Source organism: Rattus norvegicus, chromosome 14 (genome assembly GCF_021556685.1).
Source record: "Rattus norvegicus strain SHRSP/BbbUtx chromosome 14, alternate assembly SHRSP_T2T, whole genome shotgun sequence".
NCBI classification, from domain to species: Eukaryota; Metazoa; Chordata; class Mammalia; order Rodentia; family Muridae; genus Rattus; species Rattus norvegicus.
Window position 1 is genome coordinate 109,161,149 of NC_141547.1, and position 18,710 is coordinate 109,179,858.

At 45.0% G+C, this 18,710-nt stretch overlaps 1 protein-coding gene across 1 annotated transcript; it reads left to right on the forward strand.

Annotated features, from left to right (window-relative positions):
* Positions 1-603: 603 nt before the first annotated feature.
* Zfp950l1 (zinc finger protein 950 like 1) lies at positions 604-18,490 on the forward strand. The gene is made up of 7 exons (XM_087584608.1): positions 604-650; positions 3,124-3,241; positions 4,785-4,924; positions 7,113-7,299; positions 13,420-13,546; positions 13,902-13,962; positions 15,103-18,490. Exons 4-7 carry the CDS (start codon positions 7,297-7,299, stop codon positions 16,652-16,654), a joined length of 1,743 nt encoding a protein of 580 aa, XP_087440734.1. The 5' UTR covers positions 604-650; positions 3,124-3,241; positions 4,785-4,924; positions 7,113-7,296; the 3' UTR covers positions 16,655-18,490.
* Positions 18,491-18,710: the final 220 nt, after the last annotated feature.

The window sequence follows — 18,710 nt, forward strand, 5'->3', positions numbered from 1 at the left end:
CCTACTCAGGTAAAATCTGCTCTCAGGTCTGAAGGGTTTGAAGAGTGGACGAGTTCCTTTACCTCAAGAAACTCTCTTTTTCCCTAAGGGATCCCGGTTATCGACCTCCCGCGTCTCACGATGAACAAGCGGATAGGAGGAAAGGGTAAAGTTTAAAGTTGATGCAAGGTCGAGTGTTAGAGGACGGAATAAAAAGTGTGGAAAAGACTGAAAAACCCTTCCCGCTCCTTCCCCGCACTGTGGTCCCTCCACTGTGGCTTTTGCTGGGGTTCTAAGGCCTGACTTAACCAGGCCGAGCGTCGCAATTCCCTGTGCTCTGTGGGGGGTCCTCGCCCCCAGTTGGTTTCTGAACGATCAATAAGGAGCCCCGGGCCAATGGGCGGGCAGGTGAGTGGGGCGGGGCTCGGAGGCTCCCGCAGGTGAGGAACCGGGAGAGGAAGGAGGGAGAAGGTCGGACCTCAGGGCCTCAGTCACGTGAGAACCAGGGTAAGTGGACGCGGGAACTGCCCTTGGGGTAGCAGAGGTGAAGTCCAGACTTTAGAAGATTGAGTTGCAGGGTTGTGTGGGTCTCGCGTCCGCTCTGCCAGGGGGCGTGGCCGCTGAGGCGGAACGCGGGAAACCTGAAGGAGCTCAGCCCGCGCTGTCTCAGGGTAGGTTTTGGGCCGCAGGGAAGCCCTGGACACCGCTCCAGGGGTGGGGAAGCTCAGTCTGCGGTGCAGGACAGGAGCTGGCTCGGGGGTCCCGGGGGCTGCAGGGAGGCCGGGGCCGTCCGGGACTCAGGCTCCTGGACATCCCGGCGCCACCGGGAGCCGCGGAGGAGCTGGGAACCGAGTGGGGGCCGCAGGCTGGGTCAGGCGCGGGGCTGGGTTGGGGAAGCGGGGAGCTCAGCCCGGGCCCTCGGGGAGGCTTCGGCCTGAAGGTGGCTGCAGGCTTGGGCTTGGTGGTCACGGCTGGGAGCGCCCGGAGGCCATGCACGGATATCAGACAGCGGCTCTGTGGGCCGAGGCCTCCGTGGCTCCCCACGGCGGATCCTGATGAAAAGGTGGCCCAAGTTCTGAGGTGTTTATTGTCGTGGTGGAAAGTGCACGTGTAAAACCGTACCCCACTTCTCAGGGCGGGCCTGAGATTAAATCCCTTTTGCAGGGTCTCTGGGAAGGAAAGCTCATTGGCTAGGCCTCCACCTTTAGGTACCTCATAAAATGCAGATTTGTCTTGAGCCTTCTTGACCACAGGTCATGTCCTCTGCCTGTGGAGGGGCCTGGGGCGCTGCTCTTACGTCACTGATGGTCACAAATCTGTGTGTGTCCGTGGGCTGCAGCTACTGACAGGGCCTGGTGCGCGGGAACAGGCAAAGCTCCTACTCTGGTGCTTGGACCCCTAGCTCAACCAGGGACAAGTTCACGGTCGCACAGTTAACTCGGGGGTACAGGGTGGGGGCGTTAGCCAGCAACGGGGAGGATTAGAAACGCTCAGCATTAAGGAGTCAAGGCATTGTAAAATTAACTGTGTATGCATGCATGCGTGCGTGTGTGTGCGTGCATATATGTATTTGCGTGCATGCCTGAGTGTGTGCGTGCCTATGTGTGTGGGTGTGTGTTCATGCCTGCGTGCCTGTGTTCGTGCGAGTGTGTCTTTCATTCATAAATCCCAGGCTGTTGCTCCTTCTGCAGCATGGCTTTCAGTACAGATCACACACACTAGAAACACTAACAACTTTCCTCTTCGCTTGTGTCTTTCTGCCCGGCCCGTCCAGTGGCGTGATCTTCAGAGGGCAGCAGTGCCTTCCCTCACCCCTTACCTCCCGTGGGTGCAGCAGATGGAAGGAGCAGGGGTGGGGAAGTACAATGCATAGCGACTGTCTCCCTGGAGCAGACACAGCGGCCTCTCCATAGGTACAACTTTTGGGGGTCCCCCTTTCAGTCTTGGGGAGGCGTCCTATTTAGGGAAGGGAGGACTTTGTACCTGGGGATGCTGGCACGTATCCTTTGATCCGTTTGTCACATCGAGGTTGTCATTTTACGGATAATGCGCAGTAGAGGGCGAGCACGGAAATCTTTCCAGGTCGTCCTTGTGACATTGTCAGTCAGATGATCGTGAAAATCATTCTTGTCCAGCTTTAGTCACTGTGTCAAATGGCTTCCTGCTGTCCTTGCTCCCTTCCTGTCACGTGGCTCACCTGTCTGTGCATCCCCTCAGGCTCCAGTGCAGCCCCTCAGGCTCCAGTTCGGCCCCTGAGGCTCCAGTGCGGCCCCTCTTCCCTGTCATGGCAGGGACTTTCCTTGTTAAGGTTAAGTAGGAGGATCGAGGATGGAGGAGGGCACCGCCCCTGGCTGGATCCTGTCCTGCTTTACTCTGTCTCTAAGGACATTTCACAGACTTTCATACACTGCGCATGAGGGCACTGCATGCAGTTTGTCAAAAACATAAAACCCTGACAGCCCGACCTCTCCTAGTAACAAAGGGTTGACTGCAAATCCAAATGTAAATTATTGGGGCCTCATGGACATCAGCATGGGACGCACCCCAAAGGAACGACCATGTAACTGTACCGTGGCTACACCACCCAAGTCTATTATAGACCCGAAGGCTAAGTCAGGGCACCACAGAGACGTTTGCACATCTGTGTTTATTGCCACAATAGTCAGGAAGTGGAACCAGTCTAGATGCTCGAGATGAATAGATAAACAAACTATGCCTCACGTGTAATGGAATTTTATTCAGCCATAAAAAGAGCGAAATTGTGAAAGATCTTTTCAGGAAAATAGGGCCAAATTGATATCATGTTAAAGAAAATAGTCAGACTCAGAAATACAAATATTGGATTTTTCTGTTCTATGCATAATCTACATTTCAACCGAAAGACGTGGAAGTGGAAGGGGCTAGGTGTAGAGGAAGACTGGAGAGGCAGGAGGTGGGAAATATTAGTGTAAGTAATGGCTCTTCCTGGATGTCAACTTGACTGTATCTGAATTAACTACAATCCAAAACTGTGGGGCTCACCGATAATCCAGACCTTGAGGCTTGAATACACACCTTTAATCATATCACAGCTTCAGGTGGAGATAGACACGGGACCTTGGAAGAAGACAGATTCCCTCTTCACCTGCTTGCACTTTCTGACAGGACATCCACTCCTTGTGCAGAATACCCGGAAACAAGGAGCTTCCTGGGACCGAACAACTACAAGATTCTTGGACTTAGAACGCTCAGGTGACCAACACAGGGAGCTGGACTACAGACCGTGAGTCATCGTCAAATTCCTTAGGGTCAGGGTTGTGGTGGGGGTTGTGGGTCTGGGGTTAGGGTTAGGGTTAGGGTTAGGGTTAGAGGGTTAGGGTTAGAGGGTTAGGTTTAGGGTTAGTTTACTCATTAGGAAGAAACATCTAATGTCAAATCATTAAAAGTTTCACAATGTAGAATGTGACCACAATAAGATTATTTTTGACATTTAATCTGGAAACACCTTCAATAATGTCAGTTTAGGCTGGTAACAGAGGCCACTGGAGAGATCACTTAAAAGCAAAAAAGGAAATGCACTTGAGAAAGGGCTAATAATCGGAATAAGGGCCTCACATGGGAACGGTTGAAAGTCACTATACACCGACTTTAAACATCAATCAAGAGAGGGGTAATTGTTCAAATTCTGAAGCTTATGATGGGTCAATGAAAAAGTCATCTTGCTTAGTCAATCATAAGGTCGAAGCTTATGAATTGAGCTTATTTTCCAGTCAACGGAAGCTTGTGGTTTGAACTTCTTTTCTAGTTGTCACGGCCACAGCCTTCAATAGGCCACAACCAAAAGTCTTGCACTTTAGAATGATTCTAAGAGACTGAACACTGACAGTAGGAATTATAAAAATACCTACAGCGGGGCTGGAGAGATGGCTCAGTGGTTAGGAGCACTGACTGCTCTTCCAGAGATCCTGAGTTCAATTCCCAGCAACCACATGGTGGCTCACAACCATCTGTAATGGGATCCGATGCCTCTTCTGTCCTGCAGGTCTACATGCAGGCAGAAAGCTGTACAATGTACACATAATAAATAAATATTTTAAAAATACCTATAGCAAATAGTCACATGAAAAGTTCATATAAAACTGGAAACAAAAGTAGAAAAATTAATGGTATTGAATGAATACAGTATGGCATGTGCTTTGAATACTGTGTCACTAAATCAGTATTAATTAATTAATATTGTTGAGTTAAATGGTACAAATAAAATGACTTTAAAATATTTATTTACATGTGTGGGTGGAGTTCCTACCCTCACACATGTGAGTGCCACAGTGCACGTGTAGAGACAAGAGGACAACATTCAGAAGTTACTTCTCTCCTTCCACCATATCAGTTCTGGGGCTAAAACTCAGATCATCATCCCACTCCACTGGTCCTTACTACATTCTTTAAATCTATATTTATATCCCTCAAAGTTTCTATACTCAAATTGACTAGAAAACAAAAGATACTATCTTAGTTCATTTTCTGTAATTGTAACCACATGCCACAGCCTGGGTAATTTCTTAAAGAAAATAGATTTGTTGGGCTCTCCACTGTGGAGACTGGGAGTTTCAAGAACCCAGCAACAGTGTCTGACTAGGGCCCTCTTGCTACATCGTAACATGACCAGGGCATCACTAGGGGGACAGAGCAGATGTGAGAACCAGGTTTCTCTACTTGTCCTTATAAAGCCACTGTGCCATCCTGGGGATTCTGTCCATGGTCGTATCTAAACTCAAGGTCCTGGGCAGGTAATGAAGACACTGATCAAAATCTCTGCCTCTTAGCGCACAGCAGTAGATGTTTCATTGCTTTGAATGGAAGAAATCTTGCTCCATCAACCACAGAGAGGCTGGCCCACGACAAGCAGGAGAAGTGGATCCCACCTCGCTCCCTGTGTCCTCCCTTGAAAAGTACCATTGCACCTGTGAGTAATGGGCATTTGCTGTGCACAGAAGCGGGAGATCCGTCAGGTTTATGGTGGATGCTGTTTAATGCACTTCCTGTAGGTGACCTCCCAACCAATATCTTCAGAGAGAAGTTAAAAAGCAGAGAGCACTGGTTACTATCTCTGGGTCTTGCCTTCTATTTTCTCTTTGGACAACTCTGGTCATAGAGCAGGCTATGAAGAGACAGGAGGGAGGGATCTTGCTGATCACTGAGTCTGTGCCACCTCCCCACACTGACCCTGTGTAGCCATACATGGGTCAGACTCATCTGCATTAATGAATTTTCCCTTAGATTCTGATGATCACCTTGACACTTTTTGTAAGGTGTAGGTAACAGTCAGTTCTCTGTATACATGGGACGTTGGTTCCAGGCCCCCTCATCGATATCACGTCTGGTCAGGCCTCCTATGTAAAATTGTGTAGTGTTCAATAGTCAATACAATGTGGATTCTAAGAAAATACATTGGTTTATTAGGAAACCGTGATAAGCAGTTAGATCTCTGCATGTTTGATACAGAAGTAACATCTTTTAAATGTCTCTCCGTCCTCCTTCTCCTTTCTCCTTTCATTTTTCCTCATCTATATCTGTTGCTCTAAAATTATATTAAATGGTTTTCTTCTACTCCCACTGGGTCTAGCACTGCAGTGCCCCAAGATATCTGCTCTTGGCAGAAACTCACATCCCAACCCTGGGGCGGCCCAGTGTCTCTGCTGCCACACACTCTCCCAACCTCCATCCTCCACATGAGAGAACACACAACACAACAACCCCTGATCCGATGGATAAGATATAATCGCCCACTTATACATACAAGGCCCTGTACACATCCATCCCTTAAGAACATTCATAACAACCTATAAATACACAGGGTGGAATCTTAACGTCAGCCTCCATGTTCTCTCCGTGGCTTCTCTACCTTCTCCTCCAGTCTCAAGTCCTTTCCATTTCAGTCTCCTCCTCTTCCTTCAAGCTTTTCTCCCGCCCACCCTTCCTTCTCGTCCAATGACAGGACTCATTCTATCCCGTACCTGCCTCACCTGTATGACACCATCCCGCATTTCACCCTTTTTGTCTAATTAAAAAAAAACTTTTCTCTCAAATATAAGCTGAGCACAACTATTATCATTTTGTAATTAAAAGCATAAAATATATCTAACACCCAGTCCAACACTATATCAGTTAAGCAGAACATTTAGTTATCCATTCCAGCTTAAGAAAGGCTTAAAATCTATGTAATATCCTGGCTAGCTTGTATACTATCTGATAACTATCTAATAAAATATGTATTTTCAGAGTTAAACAGACTGATAGGCTATGAGACTATAATCAGTCTTCAACCCAGTCAGAAATCTGAGAATGACCAACTATCTATAAACATAGGAAGACTAACATGGCTTCCAGACCTGAGAGGTTGTGGATTTCTGACATTTTTGACAACCGTCTATCTATATAGAACAATCTGGACTGTTTTCCATTTTTATCTTATTATCTTGAAAGTACACTAGCAAACTCAGAGCCCTGAATTTTCTATTTGGCCCTTAAATCACATGTGTAATCAGCTCAGAAATTCGTAATGGCATCAATAGAAGGACTGACTCTAAACCTTGTACTTTTAAAATTTTTTAACAAATTCTATACCAAAGTAAAGATACGGTTTTAGCTTAATTACCAGGTGAGATTATGACTGTATAACTCAATCTAGCTAATTCCTCCCTGTTAAATTACGTGAATCACAGCAGCCAGAAACCAAAAATCCTATTTTCCCAAAATCTCTCTTTAATTATTAATATCGTGGGTCCCCTTCCGCTTGTGGGACAGATCGATAACTTACTGCAAGTTGAGTAATGGGCTATGTAAGCTATTTACCCTGATTCCAGGAGGAAGAAGGGAAAGAGCCTACTGGGTGCTGCGAGGGGAGCTCAGGCTGAAGTCAGGACCTGGTGAGCACAGGGTCACTGCCCACACAGGGGAGGAGCGGGCGACTGAGCAGTGGTGGGTGGAGTGGTAGGGCCTCCCTGGGGCTGGTCCCGGAGACAGATGGTTAGGCTATCGGTGAACCAGCACAAGAGCTACAATCTCTGCAGATCTGGAAAAGATCCGGTCCTGGACTGGAAGCCCAGGTCAAGAACCTCTACTGAGTCCCTTATGCACGCTCTACTCCTAAGGAAGGTGCTCGTGCCATTCAAGACTCACTGGCCAATCAAAGCCTCCAGTTGTGCCAATCAGAATAGGAGGCGGGATCTTCTGCGACCACGCGGCGGCTTCTTCCCAGGAGCTGCACGGGCTCGAAGCCTCTGTCCTGCAACTGGATGCTGTGGGGCGCGCTCAGGCAGGCTCTGCAGTTGTGGCATGGTGAGCACAGGGTCACTGCCAAAGACCGGGAGGAGCAGGGGGCTGGGCAGTGGGAGCCGATGTGGTGGGTTTTTCCTGGGGCGGGGGCGAGGGGGAACCCGCATCCATACGCGGCCACCTGTGCGATCTCATGCGCTCCTAGCCACTAGCTCGACCCAGTGGTAGCCCCCGAATAACTTCACGGTGGGGCTGCATCCGCGCACAGCATTTGGGAGAGTGGCTTGTCAGGATGCCAAGTCCAGAGAGCCCTAGTTTCTAGCAGTTCCTTTCTTTAAAAAGAAAAAAAAATGTATAAATATATATATATATATATATATATATATACTGTAGCTGACACACCAGAAGAGAGCATCCAGTCTCATTACAGATGGTTGTGAGCCACCATGTGGTTACTGGGAATTGAACTCAGGACCTTTGGAAGAGCAGTCAGTGCTCTTAACCACTGAGCCATCCCTCCAGCCCACCAGTTCCGTTCTTAACATTTAAAATTAAGGTATAGGGGTTGGGGATTTAGCCCAGTGGTAGAGCGCTTGCCTAGCAAGCACAAGGCCCTGGGTTTGGTCCTCAGCTCCGGGAAAAAAAAAAAAGCAATGTCTAAAATTAAGGTGTAAAATCCATTTGGAGTTATTTTGTGGAGGTTGTAAAAGGCATCTCTAGTGCTGGGTAGCCATTCAATATCGCGCTGTGATGTAAAACAGTAGAATTGACGGTGTAAAGTATTTACTAATTCTTAGGATATCGAAAGTCACACCGAAAACTTAGCTGAGGGAGGGCTGCCTGTAAAGCACCCCACAGGTAAGTGTGCTAACCTGGCCTGTTAGAGATCAGGATGCCACCAGGGTTGTCCAGAAACATGGCTCCAAGCCATAACAAAGGAAACAAAGTGTGACTTACAACCAGCCACCAGGCCCATCCCCATGTCAAAGAGCAGGCCTCTAACAAGCTGCTCAGTGGGGCATTACAGGAGCACAATCAACATTAGGGCCTGGTGTGCAATAAACGTTCAGTTCTTCTTGAGAAAAACTCAGTTTTGCCACATGGGCAGGATGACACCTGCTGACAACCATTTGAAAAGGTTAAAATCCATGGTTGTGTTGAGTGCTGGGCAGGTCAAGCAAGGCTTTCTTTCCCTGAGGTCCCCATGACATAGCTCCTTTTGAAACCCAGGAACATGCTTGGCACAGCCAGTCTAAGGCCTAGGCCTTGTGAGCTTTTCCTGAGGCTGAGGTATAGACGGAAAACAGCGCTCCTTCTCTACACCATGAATATGGCTGGGGGAGATGGTAACCTCAGAGGCCAGGGCCTCGGGGAGGGGTTGCTTCAGATTCGGAGAACACAACTCTTCCCACCTTATGAGATTTTGGTGTCCGTCCCAAGGCCACTGTTGGCTTGGTCAGTAATGTTTCTGAGATTCCCTGAGTTCCCACTGTTTGGTTAGACTCCTGAGTGTGACCTGTTGCTTCTGTGACTTCATAGAAGTCTCTCGTTTCCTTCCATTTACCACATGTGAGTGGTGTACGAGGTGACACTCTTCTTAAGAAGTGAACTTAGCATAAGACATCGCTTGTGTAAGACCTCCCGTATATGTTTTTCATCGTCTGGGACCTTCCACTCACTGTGTAAATGTCCCATCTGTTTAAGTGGCTAGACCTGCAGTCTCCAGTCCATGTTTAAATTGTTCAGAGCATAACCTGCAACGTGAACCTAACAGGGACCTAAGGGTGACAGCATACACGGGATGCAAAATGTGCCCTAGGTCAGCTCCTCTTTTAGCAATAACCAGTGTAGCTGGGCTTTGCTACTTTATGGTTTTTCCTTTTTCTCCACCATTAATCCCCCGTCCCCCTTCCACCACTAACACCAGATAGGAGAGAAACAAGGACTGAAGAGAAAGAGATCCTTGAATCTAATTTCTTTCCTTGCAGTCAACCCACCAGCACGCGTTGAACAGTGTCTGAGGAGATTGGAGGATGAAAGATAGGAAAGGCAGAAAAAAGATGCAAAGCCAGGAGTTAGATTTGGGAGGCCTGCTGGTTAGTGCAGCACTCAGAGCCTTGAGTTTATTTTTCATAGACTTTTTATACCCCACAGTAGTGTGGGAAGCAAAGCCAAAAGCTAACAAGTAGTAATTTGTTGAAGTATACTTAGGACACCTGTTCTCTTTTTTTCTAAAGATTTGTTTATTTTATTGATGTGAGTGCACTGCAGCTGTCTTCAGACACCAGAACAGGGCATCAGAACGCATTACAGATGGTTGTGAGCCACCATGTGGTTGCTGGGATTTGAACTCAGGACCTCTATAAGAGCAGTCAGTGTTCTTAACCACTGAGCCATCTCTCCAGCCCAGGACATCTGTTCATAGCCAGAGGCACCTCCCTCTCTTCTTGTAGCACCTGGAAGATTTGAGTTTTGTCAGAAATGCAGACAGAAGTCATATTTTTCTCATGCCCTGAGAAATTGATTAAGGCAGAATTACAAAATAATAGGCTGTATTTTTACGTGGAATATTGAATCTGTTGGATGATTATTACTAGTACCTCATTCACGACTACAGTGGGGGAAAAAAAGCAAGAAGTGGGGTAGAATTAATACAGAGTCTGTGGTTTATAGAGAAAAACAGGTCTGGGAAGTTTCAGGTGGCAGCCAAATGCTGAGACAGGTATGAATTTTCAAAGAGATCATCACCACTAAAGAGCAGGTCCTTGCTCAGGATCGAAAGCCTAAGAAGGTGCCTTAGTTAGGGATTTTACTGCTGTGAACAGACACCGTGACCAAGGACAACATTTAATTGGGGTGGCTTACAGGTTAAGAGGTTCAGTCCGTTATCATCAAGGCAGGAGCGTGGCAGCATTCAGGCAGGCCTGGTGCAGGAGGAGCTGAGAGTTCTTCGTCTCCATCTGAGGGCTGCTAGCAGAATACTGGCTTCCAGGCAGCTAGGAGTAGGGTCTTAAAGCCCATGGCCACAGCGGCACACCTACTCCAGCAAGGACACACCTCTAAATAGTGTTACTTCCTGGGCCAGCATATACAAACCATCGCAGAAGGTGTCCTGAGGGAAACACTCCCTCATGCTAAGCCTTCAAGTAATGGAAGGAGTAGGCAAAGTGAATCCTAGACACAGGAAGGAACTTCATACAAAACCTGCTACAGCTGTGGTCCAAGCTGGTGGAGCAGGGTCCACCCCAATTTAGAATCCAAACCTTGCAGGATCACCCAAGTTCTGGAAATAAGAAAGATGTAAAATTTAAGTCATGATTCTTTCCCTGTGGTTTCAGTTCAGCACTGTTCAGGCATCTATGTTTGGCAGAACCCCAGGGAGGGAGGATGCTGTGAGAGTGCATTGCATGAACCGGTGAGCGTGAAGCCTGAGTTGCATTTTGAGACCAGAAGATATTGAGATCCTTAAGCTATGGGACACCTGTCATGGAGAGCTGCATATAGGGAGTGGAGGTAACGAAGCCGAGAGATGTATGAGAAGTTGCTGGGATAGGGCCATGTAAGCCTTTTGAGGCTGAGGCCCCATGTGTCTGAGACAGAGCTACGGGATTTGGTGTTTGTCCTGCTGGGTTTCTTGCTTCTCTCCAATCCTCCCTCCCTGTGTACACATTCCTCTCTACTGGAATGGGATGCATATTCTGTGCCTTTGTGTGTTGGGAAGATATAACTCGCTCTCTGATTTTACAAGCTGTGGCAATCAGGAGTGTCAGACGAGACTTTGGGCATTTGTAGAGTGTAGAGGCTGCTGCAGGCTGCTAGGATCATTGAAGTTAAACTAAATGCATTTTCATCATGGATGACCATGAGCCTACAGTGACCGGGGTGAGAATGTAGTTGATGGAGTCAGAAAGCCCCCAGACAGGATGATGTCTTTGAACGCTTCTCTCCTTTGTAGCTTTCTGTGGGGGAATTTATAATGTTAGGGTCCAAGAGTCACTGAAGGAAGACCCCAGACTCAGATACCTTGCAAACGGAAAGAGCGTTTTACTCTGCAGAATTCTGTCATGCAGGGGTTTACCATTCACCAGGGTGGAGACAGACATGTGAGCTTTGCAAGCTCAATTGAAACTCAATGAGGGGAATTCCAGAGAGGAGCAGGTGACCTTTATCCCGATTGGTTGGCTCAATTTCCAGGGCTATTGGTGTCTTTGGGATTGGTCAATATCTGGGGAATTTAGGGAAATTTCTGGAACCACTGCTGATTAACTATTCTTGGCTCAGTACTGGTGGCCGGGGCAGCTCCTGGCAGCTCCTGATTGGCTTCCTGTGAGGGGAGGTTTTCCTGGAATCAACTTGTTTAGGATTTTTCCAGTTCTGGGAAACAGAGACTTCGGCCTAGTCTCCCTGACTGTCATTTCTCAGCCTGTCATGGAGTCAGCCTGGCTCTGGCCAACTCAGTCCTCTCAATAAAAGCTTTTCTAGGAGGAACCTTTCTGTTGCTTATTGTGGATGAGATTTGAGTGTCTGTAGACTCACCCTGTTTCCTGGTGTGTCTGTGTGTGTGTGTGTGTCTGTGTGTGTGTGTCTGTCTGTCTGTCTGTCTGTCTCTATGTCTCTGTGCGTCTTCTGTCTGTCTCTGTCTCTGTGTGTCTGTGTGTGTTTGTCTGTCTCTCTGTGTGTGTGTATGTGTGCGTGTGTGTGTCTACTGTGTTGTGATTGAATCTGATAAGTCAGCTTCGTTCTCATGTTGTCTTGCCTTCACCATTATAGACTTCCTAAATCACAGGAGACGCAGTTGAAACTGTTGTTATTCAATGCTAAACTATTTTGGGAGCCTGGTGTTTTTATATTTCTAATTTTGTTGTTTTGGTTTCAGTTTTTAAAGACAAAGTTTCTCTGTGTGGCCTGGCTGTCCTGAGAGTAGGGGTGTAGAACATGTGAGCCTCAAACCTAAAGGTCCACGTGACCCTGGCTCCAGAGAGCTGGGATTAAATGTGGGCCAGTATGCCTAGATTTTGCTGTTTGTTTGTTTGTTTGTTTGTTTGTTTGTTTTTATATTTTTGACTGATGGGCGTGGGATGTTGGTTTTGGTACAAGTCAAGCATATGCTGTTGTGCTGATCTTCATCCACATTGTGAACTTTGAAATTTGGGAGGGAGAATATTCCCTTTCTCAGCATGTCGTGTATTCAGGACATTAATATTGCCTGCGCTTCACTGCCGAGCTTTCTGAGTCACTGGATTGCAGGTGACATTCTTCCTACCTCTTGTTTGTTTTTATTTTTTGAATGAATATGAGTATTTTGCCTGTGCATGAATATGCACATCATGTATGCCTGGTCCCCATAGTAGTCAGAGGGTGGCTTCAGATCCCTGAACTTTGAGTAATGAATACTTGTGAGCCCCTTGTAAGTACTGGCTCACAGTACTTAGGCTGAGCCTTCTCTCCTGTCCTATGCTGCTGGTTTAGAATCAACCTTTACATTGCCAATATTTCACCTGTCCATCTGTATGGTTTAAGGATGCATCCCCCTTAGTAAGATCTCATTACTGTTAGAGTTTAAGCTCTAGGGCACTTCAGGATTGCTGAGGATGAATACAGAACTGGAGTGAATATGTAATTCTTTGTAGGAACTCCAGTAAAAACCTGCAAGTCCTTCCTATCTTTGATTGATTTTTTACAGGGGAGACAGGGTCTTAATATGCACCTCTGGATGTCCTGGATAGACCAGGCTGGCATCCAACTCAGCGAGAGATACCGGCCTCTGCCTCCTGAATGCTGGGATTCAACGCTTGCAAGAGGCAATACACTCAGCTTGGCCATCATTTTCCGTAGTTAGTAACTGTTCATACAATTTCTCTGATGTGTGCTCAGTACTCTTTGCTTGTCATGCCCCCCCCCTCCCTCCCTCCCTCCCCTTCTCCCTCTTCCTCCCCCACCCCCTCTTTTAATTGGCATTTCTCTTGCAAGGCTCTATATCCTATTCAAAGGGCAATGAGGTGACAGAGGTGAACCTCATTATTCAGTTTCCTTCTTCGATGACTTGGTAATTACATTAGAACTTCTGTGTCAAGAAATAAGTGGGGGAAGCACCAGAATCATACAGTGATTAGGTGTGAAGCATACATTTACAGTGATGTCAGTATCATGGATTCTGATGTACACATGTGTGGGATATGTTAGGATGCAGTGACCTATGATGATGTGCATGTGAACTTGACTCCAGAAGAATGGGCTTTGCTGGATCCTTCACAGAAGAATCTCTACAAAGATGTGATGCTGGAGACCTACAGGAACCTCACTGCTGTAGGTAAGATAGTGAACTTTCTTTCACTTTTTTTTTTTTTTTTTTTTTTTTTTTGAGCTGGGGACCGAACCCAGGGCCTTGCACTTGCTAGGCAAGCGCTCTACCACTGAGCTAAATCCCCAACCCCTCTTTCACTTTTTTTTTTTCTATTCTTTTTTTTTCGGAGCTGGGGACCGAACCCAGGGCTCACTTTTTAAAATAAGGGAACAACTATCTCTTTGCTACTAATGCTTTTCTATAATTTCAATTGAGATTGAGGAAGAAGGAGGTGAATAAATCAGGTTTGCTAAACATAGCAACTTAAATTTTGCCTAATTTCCAATGATATATTTATACATTTTCTGGAACTATATTTTAGGCTACAATTGGGGAGACCGTAATATTGAAGAACATTGTCAAAGTTCCAGAAGACATGGAAGGTAATTTTCGAGTGCAAATTGCTATGAATATGCTTTGAAGAAATTTTAATGTGTCCTGGAAGTTTTAAAGAAAAGCAACAATGTAAAAAAGTACTTCTTCAGGTGTATCTGTGATCATTAAATTCTCACAAACCATGTGCCTCAATGTCAGGTGTCTGATTGTGTTTTCCTCTAAGAAAGAAGAAAAGGAAGTGATGCCTTAGCAGACATTACCATTTGAATCCTAGCAACACTAAAGCTACTCTGTAGAACGGCCACTCTGTTTAGTTTCACACCACTCACATACTGCAAAAGATATATATTTATATCTACATTGACATATTGAATAGGATCAGTATATGTTTCTAATAACCAAATATACATTAGTAAAATTGATTACTTATATAGTAACATTGCCAAGTTTAAGTCAGGGGGCAGTTTATGAGAGTCAAGAATGTTGTTGAGGAGAAACCTTAATCCCATTACCACATGTCTGATGAACAAAAATTCAAACGGTGTGAATGCAATGTAGAAATCTTCAATTTCTTATTCTCCTTTTAATAGCTATACCATGTGTCACAATGGATACAAGCCATGTGGACATAGGGATATGGAAAGAAGCGATGTACCTCTCTCTCTCCCAGAACAATTAGAATATATATAGCAGTTCCCATTTGAGTAGACGTTCTCAGTTTGAACAAGTTTATAATTGGTTGAATTTCCAACTTCACTGGGAATAAACTCACACTGCAGATCATCCTTATGAGTACTAGGAATGTGGAAATTGTGTTCTGTTTTGTCCAGGGTTTCTTTGCCAATATAGTATGTAAACATAGTATATTTCACAATATAGGAAAATTTATGAATGCACTTAGTGTGGTAAAGCTCTGAGATCTTCCATTCCCCTTCAAATATGTGAAAAAATCTCATAGAGAAAAAGGACGCTACAGATGTGAGCCATGTTACCATTACAGGTGTCTTAAAAGACACAAAACAACCCACAATGAAGGGGAAACCATGATTGTAAACTAAGTGATAAACCCTTAAGATGTGATTTCTCTTTATAATTAGACCACATTGTAGAATTAAGTCCTGCAGGTAAAGAGATTAATTGGTATATAGAATTTGGTAAAGCTTCACCTGTGCCAATTATCTTTACAGGCATAAAAGAAGTTCTACTGGAGAGAAGCCCTCTGAATATACGCAGTGTGGTAAAGCCTTTGCATGTCACAGTTATCCTCAAAGGTGTGAAAGAATTCATACTGGAGAGAAACCCTATGAAGGTATTCAAAAAGGTAAATCCTCTGCACATCACAGTAGTCTCCAAATGCATAATATAATACCTGCGGAAGAGAAACCCTACAAATGTAGTCAGTGTGGTAAAGCCTTTTCACAACACAGTCATCTCCAAGGACATAAAAGGACACATACTGGAGAGAAAACTTACAAGTGTAATCAGTGTGGTAAAGCCTTTGCAGGACACAGCCATCTCCAAATGCATAAAGTAACACATACTGGAGAGAAAATGTACAAATGTAATCAGTGTGGTAAAGCCTTTGCATATCCTGGTTATCTTCAAGTACATAAAAGAACTCACTCTGGAGAGAAACCCTATGAATGTAATCAATGTGGCAAAGCCTTTGCATATCCTTGTCATCTTCGAAGACATGAAAGGATTCATACTGGAGAGAAACCTTACAAATGTAACGAATGTGGTAAAGCCTTTGCACGACACAGTAATCTCCAAATGCATAAAGTAACACATACTGGAGAGAAACCTTACAAATGTGATCAGTGTGGTAAAGCCTTTGCATATCCTAGTTATCTCCACGTACATAAGAGAACTCACACTGGAGAGAAACCCTATGAATGTGATCAATGTGGTAAAGCCTTTGCACAACAGAGTCATTTCCAACTGCATAAAGTAACACATACTGGAGAGAAACCTTACAAATGTGATCAGTGTGGTAAAGCCTTTGCATTTAGCACTGCTCTCCAAATACATAAAGCAACACATACTGGAGTAAAGCCCTACAAATGTAACGAATGTGGTAAAGCCTTTGCAGGACATGGTCATCTCCAACTGCATAAAGTAACACATACTGGAGAGAAACCTTACAAATGTGATCAGTGTGGTAAAGCCTTTGCATATCCTAGTTATCTCTACGTACATAAGAGAACTCACACTGGAGAGAAACCCTATGAATGTGATCAATGTGGTAAAGCCTTTGCACGACACAGTCATCTCCAACTGCATAAAGTAACACATACTGGAGAGAAACCTTACAAATGTGATCAGTGTGGTAAAGCCTTTGCATATCCTAGTTATCTCTACGTACATAAGAGAACTCACACTGGAGAGAAACCCTATGAATGTGATCAATGTGGTAAAGCCTTTGCACGACACAGTCATTTCCAACTGCATAAAGTAACACATAGTGGAGAGAAACCTTACAAATGTGATCAGTGTGGTAAAGCCTTTGCATATCCTAGTTATCTCCACGTACATAAGAGAACTCACACTGGAGAGAAACCCTATGAATGTGATCAATGTGGTAAAGCCTTTGCACAACAGAGTCATTTCCAACTGCATAAAGTAACACATACTGGAGAGAAACCTTACAAATGTGATCAGTGTGGTAAAGCCTTTGCATATCCTAGTTATCTCCTCGTACATAAGAGAACTCACACACACTGGAAAGAAACCCCATGAATGTGATCAATGTGGTAAAGGCTATTCACAATCAGGTCACCTCCGAGTGCATACAAGAACACATACTAGAAAGTAACCCTATGGATGTAACCAACGTGGTAAAGTCTTTACAGGTCGGAATGATCTTCAGAGATAGGGTGGTTTGAATATGCTTGGCCCATAGCTAGTGGCACTATTCGGAGATGTGGCCTCTAAGGAACTGTGTCACTGTGGGGCTGGACTTTGAGGTCCTATGCTTAAGCTCCACCCAGGGCAGAAGAGTCTTCTCCTGCTGCCTTCTGATCAAGATGTAGAACTCTCGGCTCCTACAGCACCGTGTTTACTTGGACACTGCCATTCTTCAGCCTTGATGATAATAGACTGAATCTGTACACCACCCACCAATTAAAGGTTGCCCTTTATAAGAGTTGCCTTGGTCATAGTACATTTTCACAGCAATAAAATCCAAATTAAGACAAAAGGCATAAAAGATATTACACGAGAGAGACCCCCTGTGAAAGTGTTGGATATAGCGAAGCCTTTGAACATTTCTGTAGTCCTCGCTATAGCAGAAGTATTCACACTTCCATTCCCTGAAACCCTGTGAATGGAAGCAGTGTACAGCCTTTGCCCTTCACAGTTATCTCTGGATGCACAAAAGAACCCATACTGGAGAAAAACCTTATGGATGTGCTCAATGTGGTAAAGTCTCTGTGTTTTGAAATCTGCATAGATCCATAACAGAATCAATCACCTGGTCAAAGTAAAGGCCAAGAGTTTGATGTAGTGAGGCCGGGTGGGTTAGAAGGTTAGGGTTTAAGGTGGTTGGGGTTACAAAGTTAAGGGTTAGGGTTAGAGGGTTAGGGGGATATGATTAGACGGTCAGGGCTGAGGCTGAGCTTAGGGACAGGTTAGGGGTGGAAGGGCAGTTCCGGGTCATGGTTAGGTTAGTGTCAGGAGCCAACAAGCTAATAACTGGCAGGTGATCTTCCTGAGATGGTCTTCCTTGGTATAGTAATCCATTGCAGATGTCCTCCCGTAGTCAGGGCCCAGGAGAAAACCACTCTAGGAAAGATTCCTGCTATTAATATGCTTTTCCTGTCATTAAACATATGGGACAATCACTAGGTATTAGCCCACCATTTTGAGCAGCTCTCTGCACATTTATGAAGATTTTCTGTCTTGTAGTGAGGCTACGTAGAGAGATAGATGATTTCTTGATACTTATTGATGATCCTATAAGAATTCCTGAAATTATATCAGTATTTGTTAAGATATTTTATTGCAGGACTGCTAGTGTAGGTCCGTTCTGATAGTCAAAACAGCAATGAGAGCTCTGCCAGTTCCCCACGTGTTAGCGGTTCGTGGCTTCTAGATGGTAGTCAGACTTTCTACCTCTCAGAGCACATTCCAAGAGGTTGTAAAACCGTTCACCGAAGGTCATCAAAAGGAACTAATGACTTATTTTAGGACAGAAGATAAGATATTGACTGAGTTTATCTATACAAAACTTCACTAATAACTTAGTTACTTGGTTTTAAAATCTTGATGAACCTGTGGAGCTGAGACAGGTGATGAACGTTTAGCCAGGTAATTTCTCCTAATGGATATGCATGTAAACATTCACTGATGTTAGCTTTTTATTCAATGTCTGATTTAAATTTCTGTGTAAACTTGTGCTCAACTCTTTAACATGCGTTCTTCTATTCTGAAAGATGTATACGTACTGAGGACAAAGAGAGGAGAGGGAAATATTTCCCTTATCCCCCTTTTTCATTCATTCTGTTTTCCCCCTTTTGCTTAGAGAGCTTTCATAGGAAACGTTTTACAACTTAGTAATAAATGCTAAAATCACTTTTCCAAGTGTTCCTTTTTCTTTCTGCAACTTCCACTTGGACTATCAGGCTGAAAGTTAGAGCCACGCAGTTCCCACTGAGATAGAACAAAGACTACATAACTGTCTTAGTCAGGGTTTCTGTTCCTTCACAAAACATCATGACCAGGAAGCAAGCTGGGGAGGAAAGGGTTTATTCAGCTCACACTTCCACGTTGCTGTTCATCACCAAAGGAAGTCAGG